Here is a 24,639-nt window from a genome sequence, read left to right on the forward strand (position 1 = left end):
TTTTTAGTGTTCTATCCCTTTATTAATAAAATAATAATAATAAAGAAAATACTTCAAGTCCAAATAAACACTGCATTGTGTAAAAGATTGGCGTGTCACACATTTAAAGATAAATTACTTTTTGTCCAAACTTTATTTTGTTATTCAAAGTGAGCCTTTTATTAGATGCAAATCGCTGTCATTCACGCATTTCAGATACACCATTGTGCAACAGGCAAATTAATGGCGCATATCTACACTGGTAACTCAAACTAATGGCCAAAAACCCAAATCCTAAAAAGCAGAAAACCATTATGCTAAAGAAACGCTTCTGCCTTTAAAGTATATTAATAGTTCTATTTAGTAGCCTGTATGTAGCTGTGCATGTGTTGGACAGGGCCGCTGCTGGCCAAATGGGTGCCCTAAGCAGAATTGTATTGTTGTGCCCCCTCCCCCAAATGTTAGCGATGTAAAAAACAACAAAAACAGCAACAACAAAAAACACCCACTATAGGGGTCAAAATAGAACTTTAATAAAATATAAAAGTATTAAAATGACAGTATTACAACTGTAGCTCTAGACAGTTATGGCTATTATTGTATTTATACAATTGTTATAGTCTTAAGCATTCAGAAATCACACAAAAGAAAATTTAGCAGTTTTACTACGATAAAACCATGGTTAAGTTTTGTAAGGGTTGTGATGTCCACATGTTTTGAAGTTAGAGGCTGAAGCATTTCTATCACGAAAACGTGGCCAAAAATGAAAGATTAAGTGAATATTTGAATTAGCCTAAATGTTAGGTCAGTTTTAAAGGACTTGATCATTCTGTAAGTGTATTACCAGGCCTTTGGCTCCCTTTACAGGCATTTGTAACAATATGTAATGTAAATATCTAAATTGTTTATTTTGTATTACATTAAGTATTTTAACAGTGTTTTTCAATGAAACCATATAATTATAATTAACCAATCATTATTGCCTCATAGTTTTTATATAATGCATTTTAAGTAATTTTAAAGGCAGTTGTTGGCTTAGATCTGTTTTTATAACCACAAAAAAATATTATCTTAATACTTCTTTGTATTTGAAGTAACAAAACCATGGTTAATTTGTGGTTACCATCCATGGATACAAGAACCATGATTTTTGGTTTTATTCTTAATAAAACCATTTTATTCGTAGTAAAACCATTTTGTAAGGGAACATGGAAACTCAGAGAAGATGCGTTGTTGGTGGTTAAATTACTACCGACATTAAAACACGTTATTAATGTCAACAGCCAAAAAAGTTTCACAGGATTATAAATGTAGGCTACCTAAAAGTGGTCCACGGGCTTCATCTTTTTTTCTTTTCTCGGCGCCGGATTGCTTATGTCTTTTCACGTGCATAGCTGTCCATCAATTATGATGATTTGCTTTCAGCTGCAAACATGAGGTGCGAGCGGTCGCGAGCGCGTATTCGGGAATGCTGCGTCATGTGTGATTAGCCTACTGTATTGGTCTCAAACTCAATTCCTGGAGGGCCGCAGCTCTGCACAGTTTAGCTCCAACCCTAATCAAGCTCTTCAGGATCTCTACAAACTTCCAAGCAGGAGTGATTTGGAGCTGGTTGGAGCTAAACTGTGCAGAGCTGCGGCCCTCCAGGAATTGAGTTTGAGACCAGTGGCTTACTGCATCTGCGTTCACCGTAAAATGCATTTTTTATAATTATATATATGTTCATGTTTAGATTTTTCATTTATGTATATATACATGTTAATTTTAATACTAATATAGAACGAAAGGTTTTTTTTTTTTTTGAGCAACTGGTATGGTCAAAGGTTAATCTGTGTAAGCTAATAAAGCTTGGAACCCGTGCATCCTTGAGAGTATGGAGGATATGCACTTACCAAGAAATCTCCACATATACTCTACTGCCTTGTTGGCTACTCGTGTACTGGGCACTTGTCTACTGGCGAGACCTAAACAGTTTTGAACTACTGTGTAATACAGTTTTAATATCTTAAAACTCACATTTTTATGAGTTTCTTCTTTGCACTATTTTCTTGAAATGAATACACTACAATGTTAAGAAGTGTCTTAATGATTCTGCTAAATAACTGACAACATCTATACAGTTACAGATTGGCTTCTTATAAGATAACATCAAGCAAACACACATGGCAAAACCTGATGTCAGCCCTTAAAGGGAGTGCTACATGTTATTACAACCTCAAACAAAAGCATGTTGATTTCAGTCTATTTATTCAAAACGGACAAAAAATTATTTCTGATAATTTTATTGAAAGCTGATTAGTGGAAAAGAGCAGAATATCTGGCATACACTGTTTTAGTAAATGGACTTTTACTGTGGCTCGTCACACATTGTCTGGTTCCTCATCATTGAGGTTACATTTCCCAGATGTGCTTAGATCCCAATGAATCCCCTATGAATACAACTTGAGGCGTTAAACAGCATGTTGAATTGTGGTGGAAACAGAGAGAGATCCTTTAACGAATCTGATGTCCTCATGGGATCAAATGACTTAATCAGGTAAAATTACTTAAGTCATATAAAAACATGTGATCGAAGAGCCCTCAGGAAGACAAATAAGCAGTTGACAATCTATTATTCTCCAGCAGTCTCTTATTTCTTCTTCTTTTTATCTTGTGTGTTGGTGAACCATGTTGGTGAACCAGGCATCCAGCAGCTTTTTGCTATAGTAGATCTGCCAGCCATGCACTTGAAGTGAAATAATCAAAACTAAGTACATTATAGAGACAGCAGAAAAACCAAAGATGAACGTATAAGCTTTGCCGTGTCGATAAAGCTGCTGAGCCGCAGGGAACATCTCCATCCCTCCATAAATTATAGGACTGACACAAAAAAGGCCGACGCTGATCATTGAGATGACCAGGTAACTGATGTTATTTTTTGGCATAGCCATGAAACTGAAGACCGTAGGCATGATGCTCAGAAGATACGGGTATTCCCATCTGTACGGAGAGGCCACCACTTTATGGGATACCAAGTTCAGCTGACTGACCACCACCTGTGCTGCTACAAGCAACCAGACCACTGCATGAGCGATGTTCAACTTCTTGATCTCAGATTTCAGGGCCACACTGAGGGGATTGAGAAGGGACAATTCAACAGGATCAGAATTACTGAGTTTTTAAAAGTATTTTTAGGGGGTTGTTCCCCATGTATACCGCCCCCCCCCCCCCCCATCCTCTTACTGGATAACATGTTAATGATCATACTAGTTTACTTTAATTTATCATTGATTCTTTTTCATTTATTTTAAAGAATTTCACAACTTGGTTTTGTACTACAAGTGCATCGTCACATTTTTCAAATGATTTTCTTTGTATTCGTTTTTATCATTGAAAGTGTACGTACTGTACAACTGAAATAAGCGGTATTGCTCAAGGCACACTCTAAATACAAGACACAAATATTATGAATCATATTTTTTCCATTAAAATCAACACACATACCTCATCTGATAGTGTGATGCCACGTGCTCGCGGTGCTGATAGTCACTTCCGTCTGTTCCTGTAGCGCGCGGTCCTGATCGTGATGCCATGGCAACCCTCCACCGTAGACAACCAGAGGTAAAAGTAAGCTCAAATTTACCTCACTTCTTCAGTGTATAAGCTTATATGAGGCAAACACTCGCATTATGGTTTAACAAGCGTATAAGATACAAATTATCGAATACGTTATAGACCGTGGGAAGCAAGTAAATTTAAGTTAATTAACAAATACAAACAAAACATCAACAGATTACAAATAAATACAAATTAATAGAACCAACAATTCCCTGCTGAAAAAAAAAACAATAGAACTCTATAGAAAATGTAATAATGGGAATTGTATTGGTTTTAATGGAAACGATTCTGTATGGATTCTATTGGTGGGATGTTAAATCCTATTGGAAAAATGCCCAAAACACAATACAAAAAGGAATTTTGTAATGGTTTTACTTGAAAAAGCTAATGGTTTATAATGGAAACCATTGGAATTTTTTTTTTTAGCAGGAACAGTCACTGCCATGTAAAATAACAACTGTGATATCACAAAAAATTATTTAACAGAGCTATACTGGAGGATATAAAATATATTTGTGCACAAAGTAATTCACCACAGATTACAAATTATTTCCACCGTGATACTTTGCAATATATGTTGCTTTTGACCAAGTTGCACAAATTAATACATCTCAATAGCGTATAATAACAATGCATGCAAATAATGTCGAACAATCTTATAAGCTTCCGTAAATACTCCATTCTGTCTAAAATACTGACTTCATCAAAACTATACCAAGCTAAATTGTAAAGTCTCCATTTCGGAAATTGAAGTTGTCTACTGTTTATCCTCTTTTTTTTTTTTTTTTTTTATGTTTAACTGTAGTTTTTGTTTGTTCACGACCTTGTACTGAACTGTAAAACAGCTGGTTGATACTATATTCACCCAACTTTTAGTTAGTTAATTATTACTTTACAATAATATAAATATGACAATGCAATTTTTATTCTAATGTGCAATTAATTATCACAACTCAATGCTAACGCTTCCTACCGGTATAGTAACAATATGATTTCTACGTGCACGTTCATTATCGGTGTTACAAATAAGAAGACGTGCATCATTATATATCATACTTATTAACACCCATACTTTATACCTACCTTATTTCAACATGAACCAGCAAGCAACTTCACACACATACAGCAGAAACGTGAGCAAAAGTAGCTCTTCTTCTACATGTGCGTTCGCGTGGACATAATGCAATATTGCCCTCACTGGCGCGGAGTGGGAACAATAAATTAGAAAAGGATGTTTGGATGAACATACTTGGTTATTAAATTATGCATTATGTTAATAAAATAATTTTTAAATCATTATTAATCATTTGACATTGCTGAGGTTTCCAGAAATTACACACTATTTAAAAGCAGCAGCTCAGTGTCTGGCTAAGTGTAAAACATCCAAACCATAAAGATTGAAAGCAGGGGGTTGTGGAATTCCCTAATTACAAATCCACACAATTTTAGACGATTCAATTTATTAAAAAACAATAATTACATTAAATCTTTACTCCATATTTGTTTAACAGTTTAGCACCATTGCCAAAAATAACAAAGAATAAATTCCCCTTTTTTTGTGTCCAACCATCTCTTTGCACATATACAAATTTAGTCATTCAGTAGTAAAACTAAAAATAAATTACAGAGGTTCCTACGACTATTTGAATTTAACTTAGAGTGTCCATATGGCCTTATCAACTTGTATATACTGATATTGTACTTATTAACAATTATTCAGTACCCTTGAGTTTGTTTTGATAAACAATGATCTGATCTGCTCAAACCAGTTGGGTGTGAAAGAACCTAAATGTGAGGTTCAAGACATTTCAGATATGTATTTTACTGACGTTTTTAGTAAGATCACTGAAAAGCAAAATCTAAAAAACATAACACTTATGTGATCACACACTTTCTTGAAATTCATTGAGATGGCACAATGAGAATCTAAGACAGCAGAAAAATAGTGCATATCCAACAATTTGAACATTCTTCATTATGTCAATATCACATCATTTTGCATCGATATGTAGTCAGTGTGACCCCATCTATATACAATCAATATACTGTCAAACAATAGGAAATATGCTAATAAATAATGTCATAAGAGTTCTAACAAAGTGCTAACCATATGGATGAACATATCATGTCAGATGCTGTAAGACTGTTTCAAATTATGTGTATGCATAAAACACACAAACATACTTTTCTATTCAATCTTAACAAGTGCCTCTGTACTGACGGCACACACAGTTTACTTTAGAAAAATGTAGCACTAATTTTATATGAGTGACTTTTTTCACAAATTCACATAGGATATAACAAATATCCAGAGAATGATGAGTGGACATATGGACCTGCATAAAGTCCTGCAGCTTGGTCTGATGGTAACTGGATATGAACAGTGTCTCCAACTTGTAAGGGCAGCACTGCACTTCCTGATGCCTGATCCAGGTAACTTTTTTTGTATTCATCATATGTATACATAACTGGCTCATTGTTCCTGTACAATGCCACCCATACGTTGTTTCCTTTGCAATTAACATGGTAGACAAAGTAGTAAATTCCAGGTATTTTGCAAGTGAAGATGCCAGTTTGAGAGTTGTAATTCTGGTTGCCATTATATAAAATCTTGTTGAAGATAACAGGTTGCCCAACTGGAGGAAATGGTGTTGTCAGCTGAGCTGTAAAAGCAGGCATGTCTATGCCATTCCTACCAATAATGGCTCCTCCAGGCTTTTCTTTCTTATAACCACCTTTTGCCCCATCTAGCCCAGGACCTGTCTCAGGAAGGATTTGCCCAAAAAATTGAGATTGAGCAGGAGGTCCTGGTAGGCCAGGGGGGCCAGGAGGACCAGGTATTCCAGGTTGACCTGGGGGCCCACCAGGTCCAGGTATACCAGGTGGCCCTAATGGACCTGGAAACCCAGGTTTTCCCTCACCTGGCATTCCAGGTTTCCCTGGTGGTCCATATTCCCCTTTTGGGCCTGGTAGACCAGGTGGGCCTATTGGTCCTGTCGGACCCATTAATCCTGGGATTCCCATGGGCCCTGGATGACCTTTCTCTCCTGGGAATCCAACTTCTCCTTTTGCTCCAGGCTTTCCAGGGGCTCCAGGTAGGCCAGGTAAACCTTTATGTCCATTTTCACCTTTAGGTCCTATGGGACCTGGTAAGCCTCTAGGTCCTGGTTGCCCCAATTCTCCTGGGAATCCTGGCTTGCCTGGAAGTCCTGGAGGCCCGGGTTCACCGTTTGGACCAAGGTGGCCCTTAGGTCCTATTGCACCACCCTCTCCTTTTGGACCAGGGAAACCAATGCCTCCAGGTGGTCCCAAGTGACCTGGAGGGCCTGGAAGGCCACTTGTACCTGGTGGTCCAATCATTCCAGGAAGACCACCATGACCCTTTTCACCTTTTGGGCCTTGGGGGCCAGGCAAACCACCATGCCCTTTTTCACCTTTAGGGCCAAGATATCCAGGTTTGCCAAAACCAGGTAAGCCTGGGTTGCCAGGTAAACCAGAGGGACCTGGCTCACCCCTTCCACCTGGAAGACCTGGTTTCCCTGGCAAGCCATCCAAACCAGGTTTGCCAAAGCCTGGTAGTCCGTGTGACCCTGGTGGCCCTCTCTCCCCTGGGACTCCAGCCAATCCTGGTTCTCCAGGTGCACCAGGTTTACCTTGGCCTCCAGGAGCCCCAGGTAGTCCATTCAGTCCTGGTTTGCCAACTCCTGGAAGTCCTACTTGTCCTGGTGGTCCTGGAGGTCCAGGTGGTCCCTTTACTCCTGGCAGTCCTGGGAGGCCATTCCCATTCTCACCTTTTTGCCCTGAGACACCAGGGATCCCAGGGAAGCCCTTCTGTCCAGGTTCTCCACGAGGTCCAAGTTGTCCTGGAAGTCCTTGTGCACCTGGTTTTGACACACCTGGTAAGCCATGTGGCCCAGGAAGACCTGGAGGTCCTGGCATTCCTATTGGCCCTTCACCACCAATTGGTCCCAAATCACCCTTCGGTCCTGGTAAACCTATAACTCCAGGTTTTCCTGGTAAACCTGGCATTCCTGGCTTTCCAAATCCGGGGAGTCCTGGTGGACCCTGAGGACCAGGTCTACCTGTAGGTCCTGGCATACCATGACCAGGAAGTCCTGGAGGGCCCTGAGGCCCTGGAAGTCCCATTGGACCAGGCTCACCAGGAGGACCTTTCTCTCCTCTTGGAATGGTTTCACCTAAAAAATATGTGAGAGTCATGGTCACAGTAACGTCCACACTTGTTCATAAACTACACATTATTTGCATATCTAAAATGAATGGATAAAAAGCTAATTAATGTATTTCTAGATTCTTGGACAAAAATGTATTCGATATGAATCAATTGTATTAATTTAACCTATTGAGTGAATACAACAGAGCTAAAATGAGATTAAATAAAAATGAGCAAAGAATAAACCACACAAACACACAAAACACTCTCCCAAACCTCATTAAAATCTGGTGGCAGGTGTTTTCAAGAGTTTAACCTATCAGAAAGATTAAAAATGCATTCTATCAGCTAGCTTTTGTCAACATTGCAGCTTTATGCACAAAGTGTACTTCGGCCATCCACATTCTGCGACAGTCTGCGCACTGTCCATGTGATGCTATTTTCATTATCAGAAGTGTCTGAAGATATATGCACACACTGTCTATGTCCAGCCCAATTTTTGTGATCGTGTGAACGGTCCATGTACAGAAGCACAGGCGTGAACTGAATGTTGACATATAATGAGTCTACTAGGTGGTACTGCACGTGTCGAACTCGTCCATCCGCGCTCATCTGTGGTTGAGTATACTTTGAAAGCTGTGCGAAAGACGGAATGCGGAAAGTTAAGCACACCCAGGCATTTACCTTTCATTTTAAATGATCCTGTGGAGTGAATTTTGCAAGCAAAGTAATTATTAAGGAATTTGCTAAATAACAAACCTTTTCCTACAATTGGTTTACCCATGTGCATGGGTATCTGTGGACGTTCTTTTGCATACTGTGGAAGCAAAGGCATCTCATTTCCATACGGTAAGTGTGGCGTTTCCTTTCCATGGTAATGGTGTTGGATTATTTGTTGGGGTATCCCCTCATTGCCATGTGACAGAAGAGGTAAATGTGGCAGAGGCTGGTGCTGTTGGGGCAGTGGCTTGTGTCCATAAAATGCCCCTGCATGGATATGATGTAGCAGACAGAGGTGCTCCACCAGTACAAACAAGCGGGCGGAGAGGAGAGGCTCAGCCATGTCCTGTGAAATGAAACACAGGAAAGAAGGTTAGTTGTCTTGGAAAAAGACAGGAAACCTAGCAGTACCCTTACACCAAAGTGTAGTGAAAGTAGTTCTGTGCCTTACACATTGTTTTAGAGAAGACAGGGTAACGAGTTGACACCCATAAGGACATTGTCCATTCCTTGACTGACCAATCAACTATCGGTTCTCATTGCTAAATAATTTTATTGATTCTAGAGTGCTTAAAATGCCAATACACCCTATCGTCAATGCTTAATTCAGGAACATTTCTGTTAATACACGGCTGTATAATAGTGTTAAGAATAAAATAAAATAAAAATGCCTTTTCAGAAAATCATTGTTTGCAACAAAAAGAACCATGAATAAGGAATGTTACACCATTTTCTAATGCTAATAGCCTTCAAATCAACAAGGAACAGAGCAAGGTTTAGTGAACTTGTTTATACACTGAACAAAATTATAAACGCAACACTTTTGTTTCTTCCCCCATTTTTCATGAGCTGAAATCAAAGATCTAAGACTTTTTCTATGTACACAAAAGGCCTATTTCTCTCAAATATTGTTCACAAATCTGTCTAAATCTGTGTTAGTGAGCACTTCTCCTTTGCCGAGATAATCCATCCACCTCACAGGTGTGGCATATCAAGATGCTGATTAGACAGCATGATTATTGAACAGGTGTGCCTTAGGCTGGCCACAATAAAAGGCCACTCTAAAATGTGCAGTTTTACTGTATTGGGGGGGTCTGGGGGGGTCCGAAAACCAGTCAGTATCTGGTGTGACCACCATTTGCCTCACGCAGTGCAGCACATCTCCTTCGCATAGAGTTGATCAGGATGTTGATTGTGGCCTGTGGAATGTTGGTCCACTCCTCTTCAATGGCTGTGCGAAGTTGCTGGATATTGGCAGGAACTGGAACACACTGTCTTATACGCCAATCCAGAGCATCCCAAACATTCTCAATGGGTGACATGTCTGGTGAGTATGCTGGCCATGCAAGAACTGGGATGTTTTCAGCTTCCAGGAATTGTATACAGATCCTTGCAACATGGGGCCGTGCATTATCATGCTGCAACATGAGGTGATGGTCGTGGATAAATGGCAGAACAATGGGCCTCAGGATATCATCACGGTATCTCTGTGCATTCAAAATGCCATCAATAAAATGCACCTGTGTTCGTTGTCCATAACATACGCCTACCCATACCATAACCCCACCGCCACCATGGGTCACTTGATCCACAACGCTGACATCAGCAAACCGCTCACCCACACAACGCCATACACGCTGTCTGCCATCTGCTCTGTACAGTGAAAACCGGGGTTCATCTGTGAAGAGAACACCTCTCCAAAGTGCTAGACACCATCGAATGTGAGCATTTGCACCACTCAAGTCGGTTACGACGACGAACTGCAGTCAGGTCGAGACCCCGATGAGGACTACGAGCATGCAGATGAGCTTCCCTGAGACGGTTTCTGACAGTTTGTGCATAAATTCTTTGGTTATGCAAACCGATTGTTGCAGCAGCTGTCCAGGTTGCTGGTCTCAGACGATCTTGGAGGTGAAGATGCTGGATGTGGAGGTCCTGGGCTGGTGTGGTTACACGTGGTCTGCGGTTGTGAGGCCGGTTGGATGTACTGCCAAATTCTCTGAAATGCCTTTGGAGACGCCTTATGGTAGAGAAATGAACATTCAATTCACGGGCAACAGCTCTGGTGGACATGCCTGCAGTCAGCATGCCAATTGCACGCTCCCTCAAAACTTGTGACATCTGTGGCATTGTGCTGTGATAAAACTGTACATTTTAGAGTGGCCTTTTATTGTGGCCAGCCTAAGGCACATCTGTGCAATAATCATGCTGTCTAATCAGCCTCTTGATATTCCACACCTGTGAAGTGGATGGATTATCTCGGCAAAGGAGAAGTGCTCACTAACACAGATTTAGACAGATTTGTGAAAAATGTTTTGAGAGAAATAGGCCTTTAGTGTACATAGAAAAAGTCAGCTCATGAAAAATAGGAGCAAAAACAAAAGTGTTGTGTTTATAATTTTGGTCAGTGTATATATATATATATATATATATATATACACACATATATATATTATTATTATTACTTATAGCATCTATCCTACTTCTAGCTGCTATTGACTGGTCAGCAGACGTTTCCAAACAACTAGTAGGTGTTGTTAACGTAACAAAATTGGACAGTAATTTATTCATCTGTTTCAAATCAAGTTATGGAAGAACAAGCTTCTTTTTTTTTTGCAGCTGTTTTTGAATAAATGGTATTTTTGAACTGGCGTGGATATCTAAAGATATGTGTTTTTATAGTAAATAAAGTTTCATAACAATCGTTTATTTCTGAAAACAAGGAAAATTGTATTATTCATGACATGACCCCTTTACAATGGACTTCCAACTCAATCTTTTTCCTGAATCTTTTTCCAAGTTATTTTATTGTCATCTGCATTATACAGTATTTAATATGTTGCCCTTTCAAAGTCCGCATTGTCCCTTCAATTCACAGCAGAACAAGGAAAATCAAAAAAATTTGTAATCGAATAAATCATGAAAAAAACATCACCATGTACCAAAACATAATTTATAAATATTAGTTCTGATTGTTAAATTATTATTATTATTATTAAAAGGGATTGCCAAATGTTTATTAGTCTAGTCAGTGACAGAAGAAATTACCCCCAATATTCAAATCAGCATCAAATTAACCACGAGAACCTTCTAACAGTATATTCACTATATTACTTTTACTTAGAACAACGAGACATAAATATATTCATTTACTGATGACTTGAAATATCCATTTTCAGGTGTAGATAGCATCTTTTCATAATGACCAACTGATTGAACGTTATCCCATATTTTATGCAAAAAGCTCAGTGTAAAAAACAAAAAAAAATGCACATTGAAGTTAATAAATCAATTACGCATTAAAAATAGTGAGTTGTTTGCATTAACATAGACCTACTACACAAGTAATACATTTGTAATACTTAAACATGACCATTAGAGGTCAGTAACTGCTCACATATGAATACTGTTTGGAAGTTTGTGTGTGGATCAAGGGGTCGTAACTACACATACACCAAGTTGGTGTATGTGTAGTTACGACCCCTTGATCCACACAGTTGGTGTCACCAACTGACTGCAAATAATCCTGAGCAAACTGCCTTTGAAATCAATGGGAAAGCTAACAGTTTGCTTTCTCCAAAACAGAAGAAAAGGCAAGCTGTTAGCATTGTATTGTATATAGCATTGAATTCAGTGTTTTGTGGATCATACATAAACCTTAAAAATGATCACCAGATAATACCAAAATTTAGAATAAAAAAAATGTAGACTGACACCACGTGATCTTTACGAAACCTTACACTGCAAGTAACACAAATGCAAAAACAAGTTCAAACATTATCATGCCGTCTAATTTTGCTTATTCTCTCTTCTCTTGAGAGCCTCTCAGGTCTGTCCTGAAATTGTAACGAATGAGAAACCCAGCCACTCAGTTACAAAGTGTTGGCTTTTTAGCACCCAGCCGACAGCTGTGCTAAAATCCAAAATGTGAGCCTAAACCAAAGCCGACTCCAGAATGGAGGGGGCATCCTGCTTTGATTGAGCACGGAAAAATCTTAAAAGCTGGAATGCTTTTTAGGGAGTCAGTTTTTGATTCTAATACATGCAGACATATTGGGATCAGTGTGTGGGTGGGATGCCAGAGCTTTGATTTCCTTTTGTGAGCTACTGTAAACAGAGATCTTGACTGATCTAGCATGAATAGAACAAAAAGACAAAGTAGCACATGAACCATTTTTCTTGGGATGCTGCCAGCCAGGTTGACTGTGCCTCCAAAATACTTTCCACCTTTTTCACATCCCTAAACCTACTCCAGTATCATCTGTTCAAACCTTATTCTGTATTCAGTTCATCTAAGGGAGAGCGAAGACTTTTTTTAAGGTATTAATATATGCATTTAAATAATAATAACAATAATAATAATGATGAAAAAAATACATTATCATGAATGACCATTCACAGAAAGAAAGAAAAAACAGTGATTAGTGATTATTTACAATTTTTTTATTTTTATTAAAATTATAAATAATTTATTTATTCAATAGTTATTTTAAGGTGCATTCTTAGACTACATCACATCCCTTGACATTCAGTCATTCGTTAGTTCCCTCATTCATTGGGCGCTGAACACAAACCAAACATTTCATTCCTCAGGCCTCCCTAATTTATGACTCCACCCAGTGATTTGTTTTCAGAGGATCTTGTGTCATTCTTAGTGCTGACTATGTACAGTCTAGAACTCTCACGTTGGAAAAACAACTCTTTCTCTGTGTTCAACTAGACTGGCAAGCCAAAGTGAACGTCCAACCAATGTTCTATATCCAAAAATGTTGTGGACATCAAAACAGCCTCATTCCATTGGAACAATTCTTAATTACTGCTGGCCATGTCTGAAAAAATATTAAGTGATACAGAATACTATAATCAATAGTTCTTATTTACATGCATGGTACACACCCAGCATAAATCACCAAGGAGATGCCAAAACAATCTCAAGTGAAGCAGTTCAAGAGAGGTCATAGGGGAAAAAAACATGGCTCCTAAAAGCTTCCGTTCATTCTGAACCCAACAACTCACAACCTGGCCTGGTTGAATTTCCATTCTTCATTTATCAGATACACAAGGCTGATACAAGCTTCTCACGTTGTTCCCTCCAGCCTAAATTTGGATGTTCAAGCATGCCAGAAAAAAAAAAAAAAATCCTAGTACAGATTTTGGCGCTGAAGCTGAAGGTCAAACGAGAAATATGTTGACAGGCGAGGGTCAAAATCACAAGGACAAGCAACCAGCACAACAGCAACCCTACACATCCACTGCAATGAGCAGGAAGCAATGTTTTCCTCCGCTCTTTTGGCCAAAATTTATAACCGCAGCATTTGTCTGCTTGGTTTCATGCCACAGCTCTGTTTTCACCCTGCCCCGATTCTAATATAATCAAATTTCCATTCCTGCTTTTCTGACTGCTTCCAGATGTTTCACTTCAATTCACAATAAACAAATAAAGAAGAGCATGCGGGGTGTCAACCATATAATCACTGTTGGCATGATAAGGTTATATGCTCAGCCCTACTTTATTTTTGGAGCCTTTCTTTGATTTTTGCCAGTAGTGTCTATTTTTTTAAGCATTAATTATAATAATTTTATTTTTTTAAATAAAGCATAATTTGCCTAATTTGTTTCCAAATGCCATTTAGTTAGATTTGTCATGAAATTTAGACATTTTAAGTGTAACTTAAATTATTTGTGTCCAAAAATGTAACATAAATCGGGGGCTCGTCCGGGATCTGAACCCAGTACTTTTTGCATTGACACACTTTCATGGTTCCCATGTTTAAAAACAAAAAACAAAAAAAAACAGTGTAAACATAAATATATGAAAATATACCAGGTCTGGCAAATAAATGAATAATTTAATTAATAAAACTTTGTAAATCGTGAACATGTCTATAGTACATAACATTAATCTACTTGCCATGATCTACTGAATCGGCTTAAATATTGCTTATTGTAAAATATTGCTTATTGCTTAGTGTCTAACCCAAAAGCAAGCCAGCATGATCAAATTCATTGTTTGCAACTGCCGGTATGACTCACTGGGCAGTAAATGTTCCTAGCTAATACCGGAGGAGAAAAAAGCTGAACTGTCCATTAAGGCCCATTTCAATATCAAGATGGTTGACATATATTTGGAGAGAAAAGTATAAATAAGTTTAAACTGACATACGATTGGAAATCACTAATGATCCAGTAAATTACAAATGAATAGAAAGGCCATGGAAAAGTCATGTAAAATCATGGCAAAAGGGAACCCTGCACTTTTTCCCCAGGTTACTCAGGGGTTATAGTCAATGAAATTAAATTACCAGAAGAAACTTTGGATAAAAAACTTCTGCAACGTGCCAAGTGAAACCCAATGAGATGGAACGGAGACAAAAGAGGCTCCTTTTTTAAGTAGTACTGATAATTTTGCACAGATGCATTCCTGTAGTTCAAACTGTATATCATGGCAGAAGCAAAACAAAGGTCACGGGTTCGATTCCCAGGCAATGCATGAACTGATAAAATGTATACCCTGAATGCAATGTAAATTACTTTCGATAAAAGTGTCTCTAAATGAATAAATGGTTAAAAAAATAAGAAAGGGTCAGCTTATGGAATTGCTTTCCATAACGCTGACAAATGGATTCATGATGCAGTATTTTGGAGCTGCTGTTTCAGATTTGGCTACTGAATTTGAAGAACTTTACGGTTCTTTACAGTCAGCTTGACGGTGATAATGACGTGCCGACAGTAAACAGCATAACATGCCAAAAGACACACACCGCTCTGTGTTCCCACCCTACCAATTACTACAGCTCATGCTTTCTCTGGAAACGGGAAGAGTGAGAGAAAGTTTCAAGACATTTCTCCTATGAAACAGATGCCAGTACAATTCTCACACACAGATTCCAAGAACGTTTAACATCTATGGAACCTTTCAAATGCACAAAAGGTTCTACAGTTGGGCAAAAGTATTTAGTCAGCCACCAATTGTGCAAGTTCTCCCACTTAAAAAGATGAGAGAGGCCTGTAATTTTCATCAATTTTCATAGAATTTATTTGCAAATTATGGTGGAAAATAAGTATTTGGTCAATAACAAAAGTTAATCTCAATACTTTGTTATATACCCTTTGCTGGCAATGACAGAGGTCAAACGTTTTCTGTAAGTCTTCACAAGGTTTTCACACACTGTTGCTGGTATTTTGGCCCATTCCTCCATGCAGATCTCCTCTAGAGCAGTGATGTTTTGGGGCTATCGCTGGGCAACACGGACTTTCAACTCCCTCCAAAGATTTTCTATGGGGTTGAGATCTGGAGACTGGCTAGGCCACTCCAGGACCTTGAAATGCTTCTTACGAAGCCACTTCTTCATTGCCCAGGAGGTGTGTTTGGGATCATTGTCATGCTGAAAGACCCAGCCACGTTTCATCTTCAATGCCCTTGCTGATGGAAGGAGGTTTTCACTCAAAATCTCACGATACATGGCCCCATTCATTCTTTCCTTTACACGGATCAGTCGTCCTGGTCCCTTTGCAGAAAAACAGCCCCAAAGCATGATGTTTCCACCCCCATGCTTCACAGTAGGTATGGTGTTCTTTGGATGCAACTCAGCATTCTTTCTCCTCCAAACACGACGAGTTGAGTTTTTACCAAAAAGTTATATTTTGGTTTCATCTGACCATATGACATTCTCCCAATCCTCTTCTGGATCATCCAAATGCTCTCTAGCAAACTTCAGATTTGAGTCCCTGGCGGCGTAGTGCGTTACTGATGGTAGCCTTTGTTACTTTGGTCCCAGCTCTCTGCAGGTCATTCACTAGGTCCCCCCGTGTGGTTCTGGGATTTTTGCTCACCGTTCTTGTGATCATTTTGACCCCACGGGGTGAGATCTTGCGTGGAGCCAAAGATCGAGGGAGATTATCAGTGGTCTTGTATGTCTTCCATTTTCTAATAATTGCTCCCACAGTTGATTTCCTCACACCAAGCTGCTTGCCTATTGCAAATTCAGTCTTCCCAGCCTGGTGCAGGTCTACAATTTTGTTTCTGGTGTCCTTCGACAGCTCTTTGGTCTTGGCCATAGTGGAGTTTGGAGTGTGACTGTTTGAGGTTGTGGACAGGTGTCTTTTATATACTGATAACGAGTTCAAACAGGTGTCATTAATACAGGTAACGAGTGGAGGACAGAGGAGCCTCTTAAAGAAGAAGTTACTGGCTCTGTGAGAGCCAGAAATCTTGCTTGTTTGTAGGTGACCAAATACTTATTTTACAGAGGAATTTACCAATTAATTCATTAAAAATCCTACAATGTTATTTCCTGGATTCTTTCCCCCCATTCTGTCTCTCATAGTTGAAGTGTACCTATGATGAAAATTACAGGCCTCTCTCATCTTTTTAAGTGGGAGAACTTGCACAATTGGTGGCTGACTAAATACTTTTTTGCCCAACTGTATATAGTGGAACAAAGTTCTTTAGATTATTAAAATGTTCTTTAGACATAAAACTGGTTCTTTTAAGAACTGTTCACTGAACAGATCCTTAATGGCACAAAAAATGGTGCATCGCTGTGAAAAGCCCTTTCCAGAACCTTCACCCTCTCTTTTTCTTTCTGAGGAAATGAGCAGTCAGTCTCCACCTGAGACCATCTTTCAAAAAGCAGCTCAAGAAACACCTCTTCTGGAAGCAATTCATGACCAAAAAACACTCTGCATTTCTCCTCTTCTCTAGTTTGCTTCCTAGTTGTCAAATAAACCTTTGTCAAATTTTATAAGTCGCTTTGGATAAAAGCATCTGGTAAATGCACAAATGTAAATGTTTTGGAATTCAGTGTGGTGGCGTTCTTGCTGGTGTGATATTGCTGGAATACACTGAGGTTGAGCTGCAGTTATTCCACAGGACAGTGGAATGCAAAATCAGCTGACAGAACGGACCGTGAGCCAGACCTGCTGTAAAACACATTCTCTCACTCGCTCAGTAACTCACACACTCGCTTTTCTCTCTCAGGTTGAAGGGAAGTTTTTCATGTAACCATATGTTTTTGTCTATGGGGAATAAGATATTTTGGGCAGTATATAAACCATGATGAGGTAGCAGAAAGCCTTTCTGTCTCCTGTATAAAAATGGAATAGGTGTCATTTGTGCCTGAAAAGGTCAGGAAAAAATACTTAAATGTTTCAACTTTTTTATCATTTCATTTGGAAAGGTTATGGCTGACCTTTCAAGATAATCATCTCAGCCACTTGGTACTAAAACGTATTTTCATACAAGACGGACTCAGGTAGTATCTTTAAGAGTATTGTGTGCATTGTAATAAATAAAATATAAGATATATCTCCTATATATCAGTGATGTTTGGGTATCAATAATATGCTACTATAGGTTTTATTAATAACATGGTTAATAGGTGTTTGATTTTATATATTCCATTTTCATTTTAGCCTTTTAATGTCTATATAGTTATTATTAATTTTATTTACTTATTGGCATTTTATTATACAGTGGAGATCAAAATTAGAGAACAATCTACAATTTCCTAAATTTCAAGGTCACTGTTTAGTCTTATTTGAACTTATCTTAACAGGAGTAGAAGGGCAGTTTTTTTTACGCATATTTCATAAATGAATCGTATTCTGAAGCACAGTATAAAAAACTTAAATTAGATATTTGAAAAAGAACTTACAGACACCTCCAAGTTATTGATTATTGGTGTTACTCTGGCACCTGGTGCTAATTTCTTTAATAATAATAATAATAATAATTCATTACACTTATATAGTGCTTTTCTAGGCATTCAAAGCATTTTACATTGTGAGTGGGGGATCTCCTCATTCACCACCAGTGTGCAGCATCCAGCTGTTCGACGTGATGGCAGCCATAGTGCTCCAGAACGCCCACCACACACCAGCATATCGGTGGAGAGTGATGAAGCAAATCATGGTGGCCATGACAGTCAGAGGCCAATGGGCAAATTTGGCCAGGATGCTGAGGTCACACCTCTACTCTTTTCAAAAGACATTCTGGTATTTTTAATGACCACAGAGAATCAGGACCTCGGTTTAATGTCTCATCCGAAGAACAGTGCTTTTTGACAGTATGGTGTCCCTGTCACTACACTGGGGCGCTAGGACCCACACAGACCACAGGGTAAACACCCCCTGCTGGCTTCACTAACACCTCTTCCAACAGCAACCTAGTTTTCCAAGGAGGTCTCCCATCCAGGTACTGACCAGGCTCAACCCTGCTTAGCTTTAGTGGGCAACCAGTCTTGGGCTGCAGGGCCAGATATGGCTGTGGCTTTAATTATATGACAAACCCTATTTAACTGGCAGCATTCCTCAAATTTTCATTGAAACTGCAAGATGGCAGGCCGCTCTTAGGTGACTGAAACCTTGTGACCAGTGTTGGGTAAGTTACTCTAAAAAAGTAATTAATTACTAGTTATAATTACATCTTCAACAGTGTAATTAGATTACCATACAAATTGCTCTCCCCAAAAAGTATTTAACCCTCTATTGCATAGCGTTGCCATATGGCAACAATTACTTTATCTTAATTTTCTAAAAAGCTGTGATATAAAAATCTATGTTTTTACAGTTAGTTGTGAAAAGGGGGCTTTTTCTTTGAAGGAAATACAATTTATGAAGTCACATGACCAGGATATCCTGTTTGCCAGTCCTTTTTGCTCATGGACATTGACATGCAAACATCACTGTCTGAGGCCCCCGAAAATTGCCTTTTATTCAGAAGTTTGGACAAATTTCATCAAATAAAAAATTGAAATCACTATCTGGGGTAAGTAAACTTTATTTTTTTAACATTAAATTCAGTTTTGATTTAATATATTTTTTGTAATATGCTAAAATACATTTGTTGCCATATGGCAACTATATGCAAATATGGAAACGCCCTGGTGCATTCAACCTAATGGAGTCCCATTGACTTACATAGCATGAAACTACTCTGAGACTATGTTTACAACTTTTGCTTATATTTTAAAGGTAAAAACATTATAATTTTTTATATTTTGTGATTTAAGCTATTTTGTAGGTTATCTGTAACATATTAAAAAAAAAAAAAAAAAGTAAAGTCGTGACGTATTGTCAAGTATGGTGACCCATACTCGAAATTGGTGCTCTGTGTTTAACCCATCCAAGTGCACACACACAGCAGTGAGTAGTGAACAAATGCACACACACACACACACACACACCGTGAACACACACCCGGAGCAGTGGGCAGCCATGCTGCGGCGCCCGGGGAGCAGTTGGGGGTTCGGTGCCTTGCTCAAGGGCACCTCAGTCGTGGTGTTGAGGGTGGAGAGAGCGCTGGACATTCCCTCCCCCCACCTACAATTCCTGCCGGCCGGGGGCTCGAACTCGCAACCTTTCGATTACGAGTCCGACTCTCTAACCATTAGGCCACGACTTCCCCTAATTCCCACGACTCCCTTATTATGACCCTGGTAAATGCGTGGCTGCTTTACAGAAGAGACTGCCAGTCCCAGACTTCAAAATTCAAGTGGCCTCATGCTTGTGCATGGAGAGCAAGGTGAGCAACAAGAGGAAGGGGAGACCTTCACAAGCTGTTGTGGTGAGGAAAAATAAAAGAGGGCCCCAAAGCTTTGTCCCGCCAGATCCTGTCCGCAGAGACCACACAGACCACTGGCCCTTGCATGCATCTGAGAAGGGCAGATGCAAAATGCCAGGATGCAAGGGCATTGTGAGAAGCAAGTGCTCCAAGTGTGCAGTTTTCCTCTGCTTCACTGCAGAGAGGAACTGCTTTGTTGACTTTCACAAGGCATGAAGAAAATGAAATGAAACAGCAAAAAATGACTGAATGAAATGAAACGAATGAATAGTGCATTTCAGTGAGACAAGTTCAGGTTCCTGGTTATTATTACCAGATATTTCAGATAACTGTTGAAATTATATAATGTTTTACTGTATAAATGTTTGTTTAAACATTTCACTAAGTATGAGATGGATTTGTTGAAATAAAATGAGTTTTTTTTTTTAAAAAGTGATTTTATGGTACTTTCCACAATTGCATATTGTTGCCATATGGCAACAATTTACCAACGACCCCCCTTTAAACTTTTTTTTAGATTTTTTTTTATATATCTGTTATTTAGCTCATTTTAAGTAATTAAAAACATTATTAAAACAACTTATTACTTACTTTCTAAATCCTATATCAACATACAAGTAATCCCTTACTTTACTTTTTCAAGGGAAAAGTAATTAAATTACAGTAACTAATTACTTAGTAACTAGTTACACCCAACACTACCTGTGACAGCCAATTGTCCTGATGAAGGCCAATAGCTGCCATAGCAAGAGAAGTTGGTCATTCCAAATCTGATTTCTAGAATATTGCAGCTTTACTATGACACATTTAAGTCCCCCAAAAAGGCTGGTTGTCCATAAGCCAAATGCATGAGAATACAGGATGGGGAAACAGTTCAACACTGCAGCTGGAATTGCTTGCCAATACAGTGATGAACAGGGTAAGGATTTGTCTCGGCACATTTAAGAGAAGTCAGACTGAAAACGCATGTGTATAATAAAATGAAACATACATAATATTTCCAAATAAAATTATATATTTATATAATGATATTATTTCAGTTAGCATTTGTTTCAAGTAACCTTTCTTGTTTTCTATATTTTCTCAAAAATAAAAAAGACTGGTATAATTTAATTTTGCTTCACACACTGTACATATTTAGCTGTTTTGTTTTTTTTACAGATGTTTTTGTTGTAATTTTGGTTAAAACGTAAATTAAACAAAAAAAATAAAAAGATAAAATCAAAATTAAACATTTGTTTGCTCTCAAAGGGCACTGAATCCTGGCAATGGGTTACTACACTCCATTTCTATGTTAAAAAAACAAATATGCACCAATGAAATCTCTGCAGTTCTTCATATGCATTCAATTTCCCAATCTCTAATTATTGTCTGAATACTTTATCAGCACTAATAGATGGCCTCAGTTGGCTCTCATTGTTCCAGCTGGACACTGATGCTGCTGATTTATATGACTGCAAACACAGGCCAGGACCTGAGGTACGCAGGTGCATTTGTGAGCGTACGTGTCAGATTCCAAGCCCACGTCCTCTAGTTCTGGACGCGCTCAGAAGTGAGTGGCTTTCAGCCTTCCCGCCATCCCTATACCTTGATTCTGTGATAGAGCTCTGGGATTTTACACAGAAATTCCAAGTAATAAATGCATACATTTTTGATCAGCCCTGGCTCTTGTCAGCCTTTCAGATATCTGGCGTCTTTGAAACCGAATCTAAGTGGCGAGCCAAACCTCTCTTTAAACAGAGGATCGTTGGTCCGCCACATTTTGGTGTTCTCGTTTCAGTACGATGCTGATTTGACATGAGAAACTATACTGCCAGGGAAGACCTGTAATTCTATAGTCTACGATGAGGAGAGTTGTACGGTACACAGCGTTCGGCCTTCAGATAGAGGTCAGGACAATAGCTGCATTCATGATCCAAACTACAGTACGTGCTATTAAATAAAAAAATAATACGTGTCACACAACATTACTAGGGAATGAAGCAAGCCAATCCACCCAGAATCACCTTCCTTCAATTTTCTATGTTTTCTATTTGTGTAAGAGTGCATGGCTTTCATTCGGATCAAAAACACAGTTATAAAACACCAATCTGTTAATAGCTGGAGGGAACTGAAGGAACATTCACAGGTCAGGCTGCATCTGTGACTGTTTAATGAATCAAGCTACTCAGGAAAGATCCAAATAATGGAAGAAAGAGAGACAGCAGTTGCCAGGTTCATAAGGTTGTTGCATGGAGATAAAAGATGCTGCACAGCAAAACAACTCAGAGAACAGAGAACTAGTTCTAATTTTGAACTGGGTCCATTTGATTTCAAAATGGAAAACAACAACAACAACAACAAAACACCAGAAATGAATGGGTCTAATGATTTATTCACTGAAAGAATCAGAATAGTTTAGAACGATTCTTCTCTGTAATTCAGAACGTATTGAATTGTAAATGATGCTTTTATTTTAAAAAAATTAAATTAAAATGAAATAAAAATCAACATTTAATAATACAATTTTGCTTAATAATTTTGTTTTTAATAATAAAATAATAATAATAATTCACAACAGAAATTTCCATAATTCCGTTTTTTTTTTTTTTTTTTTTTTAAATACCCTAGGTTTTTCCAGGCCTTGAAATTACAATTTTAAAATATTTAATAAAAAATATGTAACACTAATTTACCAAAATACTGTACAATAACAAAGTATAGTTTTTGTATATAGATTAAAAACATAGATTTTTGATGAAAAAAAAATGACAAAAATGTGTATATATAATGTTTCATATATTATTAAATACTAACCTTTTTCGCAGTTTTAAGGTATTTAATATAACAGTTATGTAAATTATCTTTACGTGTGTGTGTGTGTGTGTGTGTGTGTGTGTGTGTGTGTACGTGTGGGGGTTATTTTTTTTAATGTCCAAATACTAAAAGGATCAGTAATGAAATCATTAAGGATTACAGTATGAAACGGAATCATTACTTTTCTTAATATTATAAGAAGCAAACACAACTTGTTGAAATTAGCTCCAAAGAAGAGTTTGAAGAATATCAATACAGTGCTGTAATAATTATTATTAATAATACTCATTATTACAAACACAAGTCCTTCTGATACGAAAACCTCCCCAAAATGTCTCTGGTTGTATTGCATTGAAAATGTAATAAATTTAGTTGTCAGTGTCAGGCCCAAAGTGGAAAGACATGCATTTTTTCAATCCATCTGGACTAGAGAAATTGATCAAGAGGGAAAAAGAAAGAAGAGGGTATGCCAAGCACCACAGTTTTGCCTCAGAGCTGTTCATGTGCCAAAATATCCAGCCCTGAACGCTGAAGGAAGCTGGGAAAATCACGCACAGCCGTCCTCTGGCTCACAGTGATGCCCAGTGCCAGGAAAATCAAAGTGAAACTAAAGCTAATGTGGCTGGAGAAATATACAAAGCGAGCTGGATAAAGACCCTTGCACAACAGCAGCAGGTGTGGCAAGCAGCAGGGTATGAATCAGCATATCCAAAAATTGTTTCCAGCATTGGACAGTCATTTGAGTATGTTATCAGTTATCAGATATATATCATATATATATATATATATATATATAATTCTCATTTATTTTCAAATGCACTGATAACATACTTAAATGACTGTCCAATGCTGGAAACAATTTTATATTTATTTATATATTTTTATAAAATAACTATAATAACTAATGATCTGGTTTCACAACCTTTTGAATATTGAATTTCCATTCATTTTACCAAACGTTTTTTGAGACTGGAAAAATAATGTTATGTATTCACAAGGAACACATGCTGATAAAACATTATACACCCAAGGATAACTAGGGGGGAAAAGTCAAATGAAGTGTCCATAATTCATCATATTTTATTAAATACCTCAACTTTAAACTTTTTTTCAGGCCTGGAAATCACAATTTGTTTTCGTGTAGTATATTTATTTAGTATACAGTTAGGACCAGTTATTGTTCAAATATTATAAGGATCAGTAATGAAATCATTAAGGAACTGGAGCTGGAATTGGAATATGAAACAATAATAATAATTTGAAAGTACTACAACCTATATTGAAATAAATTATCTCTAAAACATTTGAGGAGCATCGAAATATTTCAGACTCTTGCGGGGGTTGGGTGGGGGAATCACAATAGAATTACCATAATTTTTAAATATTTTATTAAATAAAATATATTTTTTTCAGGCCTGGAAATTACATTTTAAAAATATCTTAATATTTACATGTGTTTTCAAATAATGGTAATCCTGAAAGTACGTACACCTACCCCACAATATAGGCAAAAAAAAAGAAAGAAAGAAAGAAAAAGAAAGAAAGAAACAGGCTGCTTCATCAAGGAACATGATCAGACAAGAACTCGCATGATGTTCCTTTGCATGTACACTCCTATTCAGATCAATATCAATACTTAAAGCAATATTTCAAGTCCCTCATCATTTCTTTTTTCCTCCTGCAGCACGCGTTATATATGTACAGCAGAACAGCACTCACCTCTCTCTCTCTCCTGGCCTCTCTCTGTCTCTGTCTTCGCTTTATCTCTCTCTGAGTGAGAAGTGAGGGAAGAAGATCCAGAAGACAGAAGGAG

General features: G+C 38.1%; 2 protein-coding genes across 4 annotated transcripts; both read right to left on the reverse strand.

Moving 5' to 3' along the window:
* Nucleotides 1–1,781: 1,781 nt before the first annotated feature.
* Nucleotides 1,782–4,737, reverse strand: LOC306867350 (protein jagunal homolog 1-B-like). 3 transcript variants are annotated; one of them, XM_079412953.1, is made up of 3 exons: nucleotides 4,660–4,737; nucleotides 3,463–3,558; nucleotides 1,782–3,087 (listed from the first exon to the last, which is right to left on the reverse strand). In XM_079412953.1, exons 2-3 carry the CDS (start codon nucleotides 3,549–3,551, stop codon nucleotides 2,625–2,627), a joined length of 552 nt encoding a protein of 183 aa, XP_079269079.1. In that variant the 5' UTR covers nucleotides 3,552–3,558; nucleotides 4,660–4,737; the 3' UTR covers nucleotides 1,782–2,624. The 3 variants fall into 3 exon arrangements, with proteins under 3 accessions (XP_079269079.1, XP_079269081.1, XP_079269080.1); XM_079412955.1 differs by having other exon boundaries at nucleotides 4,656–4,737; XM_079412954.1 differs by having other exon boundaries at nucleotides 3,463–3,590; nucleotides 4,671–4,684.
* On the reverse strand, nucleotides 3,840–24,639 carry LOC306867349 (uncharacterized protein). Its single transcript, XM_079412952.1, has 3 exons — nucleotides 24,546–24,639; nucleotides 8,507–8,813; nucleotides 3,840–7,772 (listed from the first exon to the last, which is right to left on the reverse strand). The coding sequence occupies exons 2-3, from the start codon at nucleotides 8,808–8,810 to the stop codon at nucleotides 5,863–5,865; spliced, it is 2,214 nt and encodes a 737-aa protein (XP_079269078.1). The 5' UTR covers nucleotides 8,811–8,813; nucleotides 24,546–24,639; the 3' UTR covers nucleotides 3,840–5,862.

The sequence above is a fragment of the Barbus barbus genome (assembly GCF_936440315.1).
Source record: "Barbus barbus genome assembly, chromosome: 49".
Taxonomy (NCBI): Eukaryota; Metazoa; Chordata; class Actinopteri; order Cypriniformes; family Cyprinidae; genus Barbus; species Barbus barbus.